Below are 14,560 nucleotides of genomic sequence, written 5' to 3'. Positions count from 1 at the left end.
TAAATCAAAGAAAACAAGTAAACCAAATAATTAATTCAAATAATACAAATAAGTCAAATAAGTAAAAAGTCAATTAAAACATAAATTAAATAGCAGGACTATCCTTTTGAAATTAGGGATATTATATTAGACTAAGCTAGTATTTTCGGGTAATTACGACCCACAAGGTACCACCTAGTGCACACTTAGGGCTTAGAGGACGCTTGTCCACGTACTAGAGCCAAACCCTAGCCATCACATAAATTATGTCCTCACAAGCTTTCCAAAATCAATAAGTTCAAAACTTATACAAAATCAAATGCAAGTTACCACATTCCATGCACAAGTAAGGTTGAGTCCACACAAACCATGTCCTACAATTCAAGTCTATATAGTATATGACATGTCATGTCCTCAATATGCAATTTATACCGAAAGTAAGAATATTTTACAACAATTAAACCAAATTACCATCTTAAACCACAAGTACTAAATAAGTTATAATTTAGTAACTAGTTTTCAAGATAAACAATTGTAATATTCTAACAAGCTATATACCTACACAAGATATATTTAAACAAGTCATGCAAGACAATGATATCCTATATCATGCTAAGTCCAATTCCTTGATTTAAACATAGAAACAATTTCAAAGACATAGTTAAATCCATGGAACAAGTAGATAGAATTCAATTAACTAAAATAATTAAATTCTCTAGATTTCAAATCAATCCCAAATTATCTCAAATTAATATATGTTAAGGGACATAACATAGTCTTCACATATATCACATCAAATATTGAATCAATGGATTAAAACACTTAAAATAAAATTAATTAAACTCATTAATTAATTTTCTCTAGATTTTCAAATAACTCTAAATGTCCTCAATTTTACATAGGTTGAAGAATATACCAAGACCTACCAAAATCCTAACTTGACCTCAAACCCGAACTCAAAATTTGACCAAAAACAGGTTCTAATAAAGGGAAAAGATGAGCGTCGTCAAGACAAACACAAAACGCAAAGGCCCTATGACTTTAGAACAAAGGGAAGGAGGTTTAATTGAGAGAAGAAAAGTGGCAGCCCCCTTTGATGTGCCTAAAGTGCCCCGAAAGGGCCCCGCAGGGTCCGGAAAAGTGGAATTTGAGCAGACGCGCTCAAATGACAAAACTCTGTGAACAAAAAAGAACCGAAACGAGAAAATATGAACAATGGAAGAAACGGCGTAAAAAATCGAGTCCCGAGCAGAAAGATATGCTCCGAACAAGTTCGGCGGCAACCGAAGCCAAAAACCCTGAAATTGGGGAAAAACGACCAGAAGGCAATTCTAAGAGTACATGACTCGACGACAAGTGAAAATGAATCTCGTACGAGGATCCAGGCTCAAAACGAGACATTTTTGTAATAACTTTCATTAATTGCACAATGGCCCCTCCAAAAAGTGAAAACTATACTAATGACCCAGAATGAAAATATCTTCCAAAAATATTTTCTTAAAAACTCATGAAATAAAATATCTCCAAAAGATATTTACAAAAAATACCCCAAGAAACAAAAATATTTTTGAATAACTTTGCATCCATACCCCTATGGATACCGAGAGCAACCAGAGTACTTTCCTACAAAAGCAAAGATACGTATTTCGTGAAAACCACTTAGAATGAAGATACATGAAGTCAAAAACCAACTCCGAACACAAAAAGTGAGGTTATGCCAACAAAGTGACAAATCGGGAAAAGACAAAATAGGGAGAAGGACGAAAAGTGAATAGTGTCGAAAAACGAAAAATGTGAAAATGACTCGGTCCTTAAAGGAAGTTGTCAATCCAAAGGAAAGACTCTCAGAAATCATTTCTGAGCACTCGAGATGACACTAAGTGACAAGATACCGAACTCAGAAAAGAAATTTCAACGAAAAAAAATTCATCCGTAAAATTCTGAGGAAAAAGGAAAGGAAGGAAATGACCGGGTCATTACAATTTCAGTTAATAAAATTCAAAAAAATGTGCAAATAAGTTATTTTGACCACTTTTTGGTCAAAATTGATATAAAGTAAATTTTAAAATCCTAATTTGCCATTTTTCTCTTCCTATTCTACCATTTTTATAAAGGATTGTTTCTCTTGTACGCCTTTTACCACAACCAGTGGTGTATCATAGCCATAACCACCATCCTCAACCCCACTACCACCACCGCTGCCGCTGCCCGCGACCCTGGTGGATAAGCAGACGCCACCAGATAAGTTACCGCCACCGGATACGTCACTGCCGGCGCAATAAATTTTCGCCTAACTTATAAGAGAATTTCAGATTGCCTTTGATTTTATCGGAGTGATTTCGTACCAGATACTCCACAGTGCGTTTAGCGGAGGTGTAAGTTGGCACCTCCGACGATGATTGTGCCGGCAGTGGATTTGTTGATTACTTGTAAACAAAGCAGACGAGATTATAGAGCTTCAACGACCATGGCTTATAAATCAGTTCAGGCTTTTTGTTGCCGACATTGAAGAAGATGGCGAAGGGAGTGCAACAGGTTATGGTTGACGACGGTGAAGGGTATTAGCCATCGGAGATCAGAGAGATGGGCGCGTGCAGTGCGTGTATACGTGTTAAATCTATGCATATAAATGTTAAGATTGGTTAGGTCAATGCAACGACAACCACGACGCCGTTTTGCCAAAAGATGAAGATGGTGACGCCGATAATGACTGAGATTTGTGAGAACCGAGCCGAAGAGAGATGATGGAAACGCGTGTTCCTAAAACGCAGATGACGGAGATGAAGCTGGTGAACAGGCTTCTTCAATGGTAAGGACGATCGTCGTCGAGATGAGGATGGTGGATATCTGTCACTGGTTGACTAGTTGGTGTGGTTGTTCGACGCGGTAGTGACGATCGGAGCACCTCCAATGAGACGATGGAGAGGTGGAGGAGATGCGACGGACAATAAAAAAGAGTGGGTTTGGAAATTGAGTGTTTTTTGCTATTTTTATGAAACCCATTTGGGATCATGGCTTAACAATCCATGGCTCTATAAGCCATGGTCGCCGAAGCTCTGTGGTTATGGCATTAGGCTCTGCTCTGGACATAGTGAATCAGAGGGAATTGTCTAAAATGGTAATTTTACATTGCCTGATTTTTTTTTTTTTTTTTTTTTTTAATATTATTTCATTTTATTGACAAGAAGGTATTAATGTCTTTTTATGCGAACAAGGGGTAATTGTACCAAATTGATAGTATAGGGAGGTTTTATATCACACAGGGACTTTTTTGCATTATATCGATAGTAGAGGGATTTTTTTGCACTTAATGATACTATTAGGATTTATGATTTTAAATTGGATATTGTCTTTTAATATCATGTATTGAGGGTATTATTAATATTCGTGAAATAATTAAATTATATATATATTTTAAGCTTTTTTTTATAATAGAAAATAAAATTTTAGATTTTAAAAAATTGTGTACATTTTATAGTTTTTCCTTTACTGTTGTCACAAATTTAAATATAAAAAATAATAATAATATTTAATAATACATATATGTCATTTTAACATTCTACTTCTGGGAACACCTATTTGAGAAGTCGGGGGTGTATTAAACAATTGGATAATATTTCTTTTATTTATTTTGAGAATACAAAAACAGCGCTATGGTACCCCTCGTTAGTGGTTGAACTTGTTATAGAGTATATATATTACTAGGGATGGCAATTTGATCCGCTCTCACGGTTACCTGCCCCACCTCGCCCCGTTTTTGACGATTTTGGGGGACCGTTTTGCTTATTTGGGTGGAGATGATTTGATGTAATAAAAATCCGCGCGAGTTTGGTGCGGGGCCGGGGGGAGGTCGCCCCGCACCACTCCGCCTCGTTTAGATAGACAAATTGCTTAAGTATTCTTATTTCATTAATATATATATATATATATTTCCCACTATATATTAATTACCTAGGGGTGGTAAAATGGGTCAGGAACCATCAACCCACCCATATCCGCCCGCCTTTTAATAGTTATGGGTGAACCATACTTAATTGAGAGTCAAAATGGGTTGGGTAATTTTAACCACTTAATTTTAGGGTCAAGATGGGTTAAATATGGTTAACCATATTCAACCCATATTTCACCCATCATATAATAAATACACAATACACTCTATTTTATATTGCGCTCAACTCATTTTTCTCTCTAAAATTCTCTCTCACAATCATCTCTCTCTAAATCTATCTCTTATCAATCCCCTCTCTCTAAGTTTCTCTCTCTAGAAATATCTTCTAAAAGATATAAATAATTAAAAAATAATTTTAAAAAATTTAAAACTTCAAAAAAATAATTAAAAAAAGTTTAAAAAAATTAAAAAATAAATAAATTTTTTTTTTAAAAAATAAAAAAGTAAAAATAAATAAATAAACTTTAAAAATATTACTTTTCCATCTGGGCTCTCTTATTGCAATGAATATATATATATATATATATATTTTATTTCTCCGAAATAAAGATAGGCAAGTAAAAAACAGAGAGTGCCAAATTTCTTAGTAGTACTCTTGGACCAGTGCCCAGATTTACCCACCTGGAGGAGCATTTAACAATCTAAAAATTTTAAAATCATGGCAACATGGGCTCAATGAACCAAGGATTAGGTAGTGACCCCCCTGTCCGAACACCATTTCAGTGGGGAGAGAATCAACAACACAATGCAAGCCACACCCACACCCACACCCAGACAGAGAGAGAGAGAGAGATAGAGTATAATTTGAGTGTTTTTTTTTTAGAGAGGGTATAATTTGAGAATTTTATTTTATTTTATTTATTTATTTTTTTAAGTATGGACTCATAAAAGGCGTAAGTGTTTATGCCCTCAGCCCTGTTGTCACTTGTGGATTAAACAATTTTTTTTTTTTTTTTCAAATAAGTCCCAGAGGCTCCACCTCCTCCATTAAATGAAAATTTACCTAAAAAATAATAAGTTAAAAGTTAAAAATTATATATATATATATATATATATATATAATTAAAAATAATAATTAATGGGTCTACGAGTTATAACGGGTTAACCCTGTCCATTTTCAACCCGCCCATTTTCAACCCGTTCTGAACGAGTTAAATATGAATCTTGACCCATCATAACTCATTCATTTTCAACCCAACCCAAATCTGACCCAACCCGTCCATTTGCCACCCCTATAATTACCCCATATAACAATATTAAAGTAACAAATAAATTTTATTAAAAGGAAAGTTACAATGGTGAAGAATTGAAGATGAAGGAATAAAAAAAAAAAAAAGTAAATTTATTTCAACAATAATTAAATTATGATCTTAAACGGGGCGGAGCGGAGTGGGTACCCGCGGAATAAAAATGTTAAAATGGTTACGGAAATAGGGTTTTCCCCTTTTTACATTTTTGGACAAAGATGGAGGCGGAGTTCTTAAACAGTTGCTGGATGGTTGCCATCCCCTATATATTACCCATATATGTAAATAACTGAACTATACACGGCTACACGGATATATATATATAGACGCGCGCGCGCGCACACACACCACAGGCCTAGATGAAGTGGCGAGTCACTCAGTCGAGGCTCTCCAGCAAGGTTAGCATCATTCCGTCCAAAAGAATTAATGTTGATTACAATTATATGTATCTATAGATCTGATTAACATCCCGGTCCATGTTGATTGTCAGTTTGATTTTGAGTTTATTAGAGAGAAAAATGAAACTATCTGATTACCCTGCTTGCTAATCGATTATAAACCAACAAAAGATTCAATTTCGGTGGTAGTTGGGGAAAATTATGAATTACTTGCCATTCCGTCGAATTTCAACTCTGCTTGATTCAGCAACAAAAAACCCTAATTCGACACCATTTACAATTCCTGGAAATCTAAAGATAAGGAATTGGAATCCAATTCCATTACCCCATAGAACAATTCCTGAACCCAAAGGCCAAGACCTTGATTATGTGAATGTAGCTTACAGCTACCTTGTGCACTCTGATTGGACTAAGCTTGATAAGTTGGTGTCTGGTCTGACACCGTTTAGAGTCAAGCACGTTCTGTTGAAGGTCCAAAAGGATCATGTTGTTTCCCTTGAATTCTTCAAATGGGTTGAACTCCGTAAACCCAATTCCCATACCCTTGAAATGCATTCCATTGTTCTGCATATTCTTACCAAGAATCGTAAGTTCAAATCTGCTGAATCCATTTTGAAGAAAATCCATGAATCCAGTTCGATAGAATTTCCTTCTAAGCTCTTTGAAACCATACTTTATTCGTACCGATTATGCGATTCTTCACCTTTTGTTTTTGACTGTCTCTTCAAAACTTATGCACATATGAAGAAATTCAGGAATGCCACTGACACTTTTTGTCGTATGAAGGATTATGGGTTTCTCCCAACTGTTGAGTCATGCAATGCATATATGAGCTCTTTAATTAATTTAAATCGGACAGATATTGCTTTGAGATTTTATAAGGAAATGCAGCGATCTCGGATTTCACCAAATGTTTATACTCTCAATATGGTTATTGATGCTCTTTGTAAATCAGGGAAACTAGAAAAGGCTTTTGAGGTTTTTAGGGAGATGGAAAATATGGGGTTTAATCCTACTGTTGTGTCTTATAACACATTGATTGCTGGAAATTGTAACCAGGGCCTTTTGAGCACTGCCATGAAGCTCAAGAACTTGATGGAGAAGAATGGGTGTCACCCGAATGATGTTACTTATAACATACTTATCCATGGGTTCTGCAGGGATGGGAAATTAATTGAAGCAAACAAGCTTTTCACCGAGATGAAAAACATGAATATGGCTCCTAATATCATAACATATAACACGTTGATAAATGGGTACAGCCAGGTAGGTAACAGTGAGATGGGCCGCCGGCTTCATGAGGAGATGTCTAGGAATGGAATTAAGGCTGATATCTTGACTTATAATGCGTTGATTTTGGGACTATGCAAGGAGGGGAGGACAAAGAAAGCTGCATATCTGGTTAAAGAATTTGATAAGGAGAACTTGATCCCAAACTCCTCAACCTTTTCTGCCCTTATAATGGGGCAGTGCGTAAGGAAGAAGTCTGAGCGAGCCTTTCAGCTATACAAAAGCATGATAAAAACCGGTTGTCATCCGAATGAGCATACTTTCAAGTTTTTGATGTCCACATTCTGCAAGAATGAGGACTTTGATGGAGCAGTCCAGGTCTTGAGAGAGATGTTAAAAAGATCTATTGCTCCTGATTCAGGCATCTTATCTGAGATTTGCTGTGGACTTCGCCTGTGTGGCCAAGCTGAGTTAGTATTGCAGTTGTGCAAAGAGATTGAAGCTAGACACCTTATGCCAGAAGGTTTTGAGAAAGCTAAAATCATTAGCTGTAAACCAGGAATAGAGAGCAAATCAAATGAAGACGACTTGTAAGGTCATATATTACTTGTAGTCTCTTTATAAACTTTAAATTACATAAATTATCTGCTTAACATTTTGATTTTGTTTTTGATTCATATTCCTCCCCTTTTCTTTGGTTCTTTATTTCTTTTCTTTTTTTCTTCTTTTTTGTCTTTTTTAAATTATTGAGAGCAAAAAATGAAGCAACCTTCTGGTTTTACAAGCTAGCAAAATACTTCCAAACTGATAATAGAAGATCCTTGCTTTATCGGTACATTTATTTCATTTGCAATTTCATTAAGCATAATGTTGCTATTGTTCTTTAAGGATACACTTATCAGTAAGTTACATTGACTTGGGTACATGCACTGGGTGCAAATGTATGTCTTAAGTGTTGGATCGCTTTGAATCCAAAATTTTAAGATACAGGATGGACTCGACTTGAAATGTGACCAGAAGATTTATATTATGCTTCAATGTTTGGTGTTATTATTCTTTAAGAATAAGGCGAATTGCAAAAATGCCCCTTACCTATTTATTGCTCCAATGTGCAAAGCGGCAAGTACTTTTTTACTTTTTTGCATTTTTGTTTACTCAATATCATTATGTATCTAATTTGTTTAAGTGAGTTATACTTTAAAATATAGGACCAATCAATCTTAATAAGACTGACTCTATGTACAGGTGATCTTCTTGATTACGGAAATGTTCACGAGGCCATTAATGGGTGTGATGGTGTTTTTCACACTGCATCACCAGTAATTGACGATCCAGTGAGTTTTCTTGATTTACCTTCTATCAACCCTTTGTTTGGTTGGCGAGAAAATGGCGGAACAGGGATCAATATTTGTACCAAATGCTCAAGATTCCCCATTCCTTTAGAAATTACACACACAAGCCTACGTATATGTATATATAATCACCTAAATTGTATCTAGATCATTGGTTCTTGCTAGTGGATGTGGGTCCTACAACTTTTTCTCTCTCTCTCTATATATATTTTGGTTCTTTTCCAATTGTGTTCTTTTTTCTTCTTTTTTTTTGAAAAATAAGTATCGGTTGACTCACTTGACTGACAGAAATTGAGTTTAACCCACTTGTAGTTAACGGGATAACATGATATGTAAATTTTGTAGGGGAAAAAAAAGAGCCTATAAAACAGAAATTTTATCCAGAATTCCTGACAATCAGACATATTTGAACTTAAACAGAATTTTGGTGTTCGCTTACTTTGAAGTGACAAGTGATAAATATGCCATGGTATGGACTTATATATATATATATTTATATATATGTATGTATGCATATGTTCTGTTTCAGCAACAACATCTTTGGAGTAGAAAGCCTTGCTTAGGAGCTAATTTATGCATAACCTAATTGCTATGATCATATATAATCTAAAAGCATAATCTACTGCCACACCAACGTTACATGGACTTGGTGCGAGTATGTCTGAGTGTTGATCTCTCTGAATCCCAAAGCTAAAGAAATGTGAAAGACTTGACTTGAAAAGTTGAGTATGGGTACATAGACACATCCTAAAAACGTTTACATAAATTACTACATATAATGCTGCAATATATGATATTATTGTTCTTTAAGGATATATATTTAAAATATAAATTAAATGGAATATGATGTGTAGTTTCCATCTATCTTAGGAGTAGAAAGCCTCTCTCTGCTATCGAATTTATGCATTTTCTTTGTCTTCATCAAAATGACCGGAGTGGGGGATTCCAGTTCGTGTCTCATAAGCATATCCTATACATATGTCTTGATGTGTATTAATACATTGAGGGGCATAGGAGAATCTGTGAAACACATCTGCATACAGCACAGTAATTGGGATGGGATTGTGCAACCGTACCAATTCAATTTGATCATTGATAGTGCCAAATCGGTAATTATTTGCATTTGTTTCTAAGTAACTGCTTTGTTTAAATTGCAGTTCACACATGATAAGGGGCATATATTTGTCTCAGTGTATCTGGCAGATGACGAGGAACCCACTTTATGTTAGGGACGGAGTGCTAAAACAAAGCTTAACCTGAGTTCAAGACTGGTCAAACAATTCTTATAATACATTGAGTGGGTCTCCTGTGATTGATAGATGGAAAAGCTGGGAGAATTTTAAAAAGTTAAGTGGCACAGAATGCGATAGAGGAAACTAAAATGATCAAATTCCTCTAGAAGCACAAGGCCGCATTTTCATGCCTTTTATGCAGGTTGACAGTTCCACTTCACAAACAAATGGTGGGACTGGAATTGGATTGAGCATTAGCAAGCATTTGGTGGACCTTATGAATGGAGAAATTGGATTCGTCAGTAAACCTGGCTGCAACTTTTGCAAAAGAAGAAACAAGTTCTCTGGAAACAAATTGGCTGCAGTACAATCTAACTATTTCAGAGTTCCAGGGATTGAGAGCATTGGTGGTTGATGGTAGAAGCATCCGAGCTGAGGTCGCAAGATATCATCTCCAGAGGTTGGGGATATCCACAGACTTAGTCAGTCATGATTTCACATGCTCTTACCTATCGAGTAACTCCAACACAAGGTAGAACCCTTATATTTAGCATATCTGTTCAAAAGATTGGCTGTGGCTTGAGCTGGACACAATAATATGCTTTAGTTAATTAAGCTACTCAAATATATATGATGGGAAGATTACCATTATTTACGTTACCATTCTTCATACAATATGAAAAAGAACTATAATAAAATTCAACCACAAACTAAAGATATTGTTAGTCAACAAAAGTAATAGGATGATGGTTTATCTATATCACGGGTAACATGATGATACAGTCAACAAAAGTAAAAAGATGATGGTTTATCTATATCAAAGGTAACACAATTAACATCTGATTCCATATCTAGGCAAACACCTTGAGCTTAGAATTACTGACATTCTACTGCTCATGGTGAAGGATTAAAGTTGTCCGGTGCTTTTCAAAGAGAGTTGGTCTGAACTTTTTTTTTAATTTTTTTTTATCAAGGGAGAGAGGGAGATTTTGTGCTTTTGTTGAACAATATAAGTTTCGTGGAGTTTTAAAGTTGGTATTCTAAAATTCATTTGTTTTAACCTGGTCTCATATTGCCTTTTTCCTTTTTCTTTCCCACTATTAAACTAGCTAATCAACTGGGCTTGAGTGTAGCCGCAACAGCATATAGTCTTTATTTTCAAAGTATATCTACTTGACTGTTAGAAGAAAATAAATGAGTCTTATCTGAACTTAATGACAATAGTAGTTAATTAATAATTGTGTATAAAATTACAAATTATGTTTACAATGGCATCATACAGTTCGTTTTGATTTTGAAAATGATTTGATAATCATCTTGTCAACAGTGCATCATCACATTCAAACATGATTCTTGTTGAAAAAGATGATTTGGACAAGGAGATTGGTCTAGCATTACATGAACTGCTTAGGGAGCTCAGGCCCAATGGCTGCTTAAATGTCCCAGAAATTCCGCTAAAGATATTTCTTCTGGCAACTTCTATAAGCTCCACTGAGTGGAATGAGCTTAAATCAGCTGGTTTAGTGGATGACGTGCTAACAAAACATCTTCGATTAAGTGTGTTGATTTCCTGCTTCTGAGAAGCCATTGGAATTGGCAAGAAGAGGCAATTAAACAGTGGGAAACTATTAAATCTTGGAAATCTTCTGAGAGAAGCGAATATTGGTGCTGGATGACAATGCTGTTAACAGAAGAGTGGCCAGAGGTGCTCTAAGAAAGTATGGGGCAACTGTTACTTGCGTTGAGAGTGGAGAGGCTGCTGTAGCAAGCTTTGATGCTTGCTTCATGTATCTCCAGATGCCAGAAATTGATGTGTAATTAACTTGCTCATGTCTTTAATTGCTGATTTTCCATTGTTATGAATTAGCTGTGTACACAATGCAACCAATGTATGGTTAACGATTTTAAAATTTTTGCATGACCAACAGATAAAAACCTTAAACGGACCCAGTCAATATTTCTTCCAACGATCTCAGCTATTTATTTCAAACTGTGATGGGATTTTTACTGGTCACTCGGTTGTTTAATTTTTCACATTACACCTAGATGATAATTTTTATTCAGTGCTGCAACTAAATTGGCAATGAACAACTCTGGTCGACTGGACTGGACTGGCCTGATCAGCAATCAGACTATTGTGACGTATTGTTAACACTTTAAATTGATGATGGCCTTAGTATCTCCTAAGACAAGTTTCTCATCTGATTTTACCTCCATGGGATACAATTTTGATATTTTTGTCATTAATTTTTCAGGTTTAAAGCTATGCGACAAAATCGCAGTCTAGAGCACAATGTTAATGAAAAAATTGAATCTGCTGACACATCTACCAATATGCCTGCAAATATGGCTCATTGGCACACACCAATAATATCAATGACTGCTGATGTAATTCAAGCAACAAATGAGGAGTGTGTGAAGTGTGGGATGGATGATTATGTGTCAAAGGCATTTGAAGAAGAGCAGCTTTATTCAGCAGTGGCACGCTTTTTTGAATCTGGTTGATAGAGAGGGAATGGGATTGACATGGCAGTGGTAATTCACAGGTGGTCCAGCCAAGTGATTGTTCTGACTTATTTATCACAGGTGGTCCAGCCAAGTGCTTGTTCTGAGTATATATTCCAAAGCAATTTGGCCTTCCAACTACTGACATCCCTCACCGCTATGAGATGGTATGATAGGCTCATTCCAATGGCATTCTTCTAGCCTTTCCTCATCTGGTAATTTCTTAGCACTATGCTTGTAGATGTTTTAATGCGCTCATGATTGTGGGCGTCAAATATTGTGGCTCAACCATGCATTTAACTGCCAAAAGAAAGATAAGTAAAGTTAAATGTATGGTTCAGCCACAATATTTGACAGAAAATTAGAATAAGTTAAATCTGATTTTCACTCTTTGTAGTTGCTCGTAAAAAATAAGTGAAGTTCTTAATTTCATTGATAACCATCCTAAAGTTTCTGTTTCTGTCATGCCTTCTTTCTTATGTTACTTGAGAAAAGCAATATAATTTTCATTGACATAAAATCTTTACCTTAGATATGCAAAGTATACAAATGAGAAAAGGATGTCATAGGTGTCAGTGTCTGCATGGATCTACTTTGTGATTGGAGTTATTGATGACTAGGTTGGCCTTTGACATGGGAAAAAAATTGTTAGTTATGAATGCTGTTTGAATGAACTTTAGTTTTATATTCATACGGCAAGGGGATCACATACATGATTCTTAAATCAATTTAAAAAAGCCTTTTTTCTTTCAACTATTGTGGTCGGCTACATAAATCATGCTTTTACCATTTTGCTCCAAGCTCATACCCATAGTTAACTTGTTCATATAAATGTCTTTTCTATCTCAATAAATGTTAGTTTTGGTGTTTCCCTTCTCGCATTACTGTCAATGAGGATCACATCACTCTTCCTCACTGTTGCAGCTAATGGTCTTCACTGCACATTGGTAAACCATATGATCGAGTTTCTTTCAATTCCGCCCCAATTTGTGCTATTTAAACCATCTCACAAATGTGTTAATTTCTAATTTTATCCTTTTTTATTTTGCCGCATATCCATAACATTGTTTGCATTTTGGTCGAAGTCATTGTAAAAATATATTGTTTCTTTACCGCACAATTAACTGTCTCATAAAGTATGGTTGGTTTAATAGTTGCTTTCTAAAATTTACTATTCAAATTTAGAGATATGCATCGATCACTCAATATGTTAGGAGTACTCCTCCATTTAGCCCCTCGTATTTAATTCTATGGTAACCCATGTCCAATTTTTATTTGCATCTCGATCTTCATTGCATCTCTATTTGTATATTTTATCGAATGGTTAATTTATTCTATTTAGGAATTCCAAATGCAGTGGCAGATGTCAATTGGTGGTGATCTGTTTCCAGGAATGCTGAGATTGCCACCATGATTAATGGTTTGTAATGCATGGATATCCACAGAAAGCAATGAACGAGCTGTGACCAGTTTGCCATTATCCATTCTACATCATCTGCTCACTTCACGAGGGACACGATAAGAGAAAAGGAACTTATTATTATTTTTATTGTTTATGCCCCTTTTAGTTAGATTAGATATGGTTGGCATGATTTTTGTAACATTGGCATTCTTCCTTGAAGAAGGTATAAGCATAAAATGTTTGCTTTAGAATACGCATATTAAATCCTAATGAGACGAATGACTCTTCTTCTTCTCAATAATTTTTGTAGGGAAGAATGCGGATAAATAGTAATCACATTGCGAGAAGTAGATGGATTGTTATTTTGACATTGTATTGTTTTAACTTCAATTCTACCTGTTTTGAAGGTGATTGAACAGGTCACTGGACAAGGAGGTAGTAGTTAGTGAAGAAGTAAAACTGAAGGAAATTCTCATAGAAAACCCTTTGGTGATGAAATTTGGTCATCAGTGAGCTAGTGCACTTGAGGATATGTTCTTTGTGAAAATATTTTGTATTCATCCTAATCTCTGTGGATTGTGTATGAAATAGAGCTCCTTTTTGTTTGTTTTTTGGTTCTAGGCAAGTGATTTTGGTGTTGTATCACTACTTTTTGCATCACTTGATTTGTGAATATGGTGGCGTTTGTTGGAAACTTATGTGGCTTCATGGTAAACTGAATTGTAACATACTATTGAATGTTAAATATAAATGATAATGAGCAGATTCTTCCTGATTCTGTTACCGGGAAAGAACATTCCTTTTTGTCAGTGTTAATGTTAATGTTATTATTTTATCTTTTGTTCTTTATGCCATTTCCTTCACAGCAAATTGACTGCAATTCATGTTTCATGCATTGACCAAAATATTTTTTGAACCAATTGGATGGTTAAAGGAAATGCAAATCATGCTACCTCCTGCCATTTTTCTTATCTACGCGACTATTGTCATTTATTCACTGGATGACACTAAATATGCTTTGGGTTAACTTGAAGGAAGTTGGAAATAGAATAGGGTATGAATCTTGAAATCATACATACATTCTAGCTGATATTTGGTTCATCTTCATCAAGCAATTGGCTCCAAAACTGGTGGTTCAACCAGCAGTAAATGTGGAGTAAGTTCTATTAGGATGGATGGATTGGCTGGCTCGAAAATCTACAGTAAACTTTGTTCAATGTAGAATTGAAGCTTTAACATGAGTGGGCTAACATGAGTGGGTTCTTA

The 14,560-nt window shown here is 35.4% G+C and overlaps 1 protein-coding gene across 4 annotated transcripts; it reads left to right on the top strand.

The window, feature by feature from the left end:
- Positions 1 to 5,166: 5,166 nt before the first annotated feature.
- LOC132308714 (pentatricopeptide repeat-containing protein At4g26680, mitochondrial) lies at positions 5,167 to 13,906 on the top strand. 4 transcript variants are annotated; one of them, XM_059806897.1, is made up of 6 exons: positions 5,167 to 7,393; positions 8,049 to 8,137; positions 9,313 to 9,919; positions 10,715 to 11,201; positions 11,643 to 12,107; positions 13,250 to 13,906. In XM_059806897.1, exons 1-2 carry the CDS (start codon positions 5,775 to 5,777, stop codon positions 8,050 to 8,052), a joined length of 1,623 nt encoding a protein of 540 aa, XP_059662880.1. In that variant the 5' UTR covers positions 5,167 to 5,774; the 3' UTR covers positions 8,053 to 8,137; positions 9,313 to 9,919; positions 10,715 to 11,201; positions 11,643 to 12,107; positions 13,250 to 13,906. The 4 variants fall into 4 exon arrangements, with proteins under 4 accessions (XP_059662880.1, XP_059662878.1, XP_059662879.1 ...); XM_059806895.1 differs by having other exon boundaries at positions 5,169 to 7,398; XM_059806896.1 differs by having other exon boundaries at positions 5,169 to 7,398; positions 13,235 to 13,906.
- Positions 13,907 to 14,560: the final 654 nt, after the last annotated feature.

Source organism: Cornus florida, unplaced genomic scaffold (assembly GCF_030987335.1).
Source record: "Cornus florida cultivar Cherokee Brave unplaced genomic scaffold, ASM3098733v1 CherokeeBrave_3.0.0_Hap2_Chr05, whole genome shotgun sequence".
Taxonomy (NCBI): Eukaryota; Viridiplantae; Streptophyta; class Magnoliopsida; order Cornales; family Cornaceae; genus Cornus; species Cornus florida.
Note: the sequence above shows the minus strand (reverse complement) of the source record. Positions and strands in the feature narration are given on the sequence as shown.

Bases quoted from the DNA above. Each gene is read 5' to 3' on its own strand.
- LOC132308714 (XM_059806897.1), top strand. From the start codon at position 5,775: ATGAATTACTTGCCATTCCGTCGAATTTCAACTCTGCTTGATTCAGCA.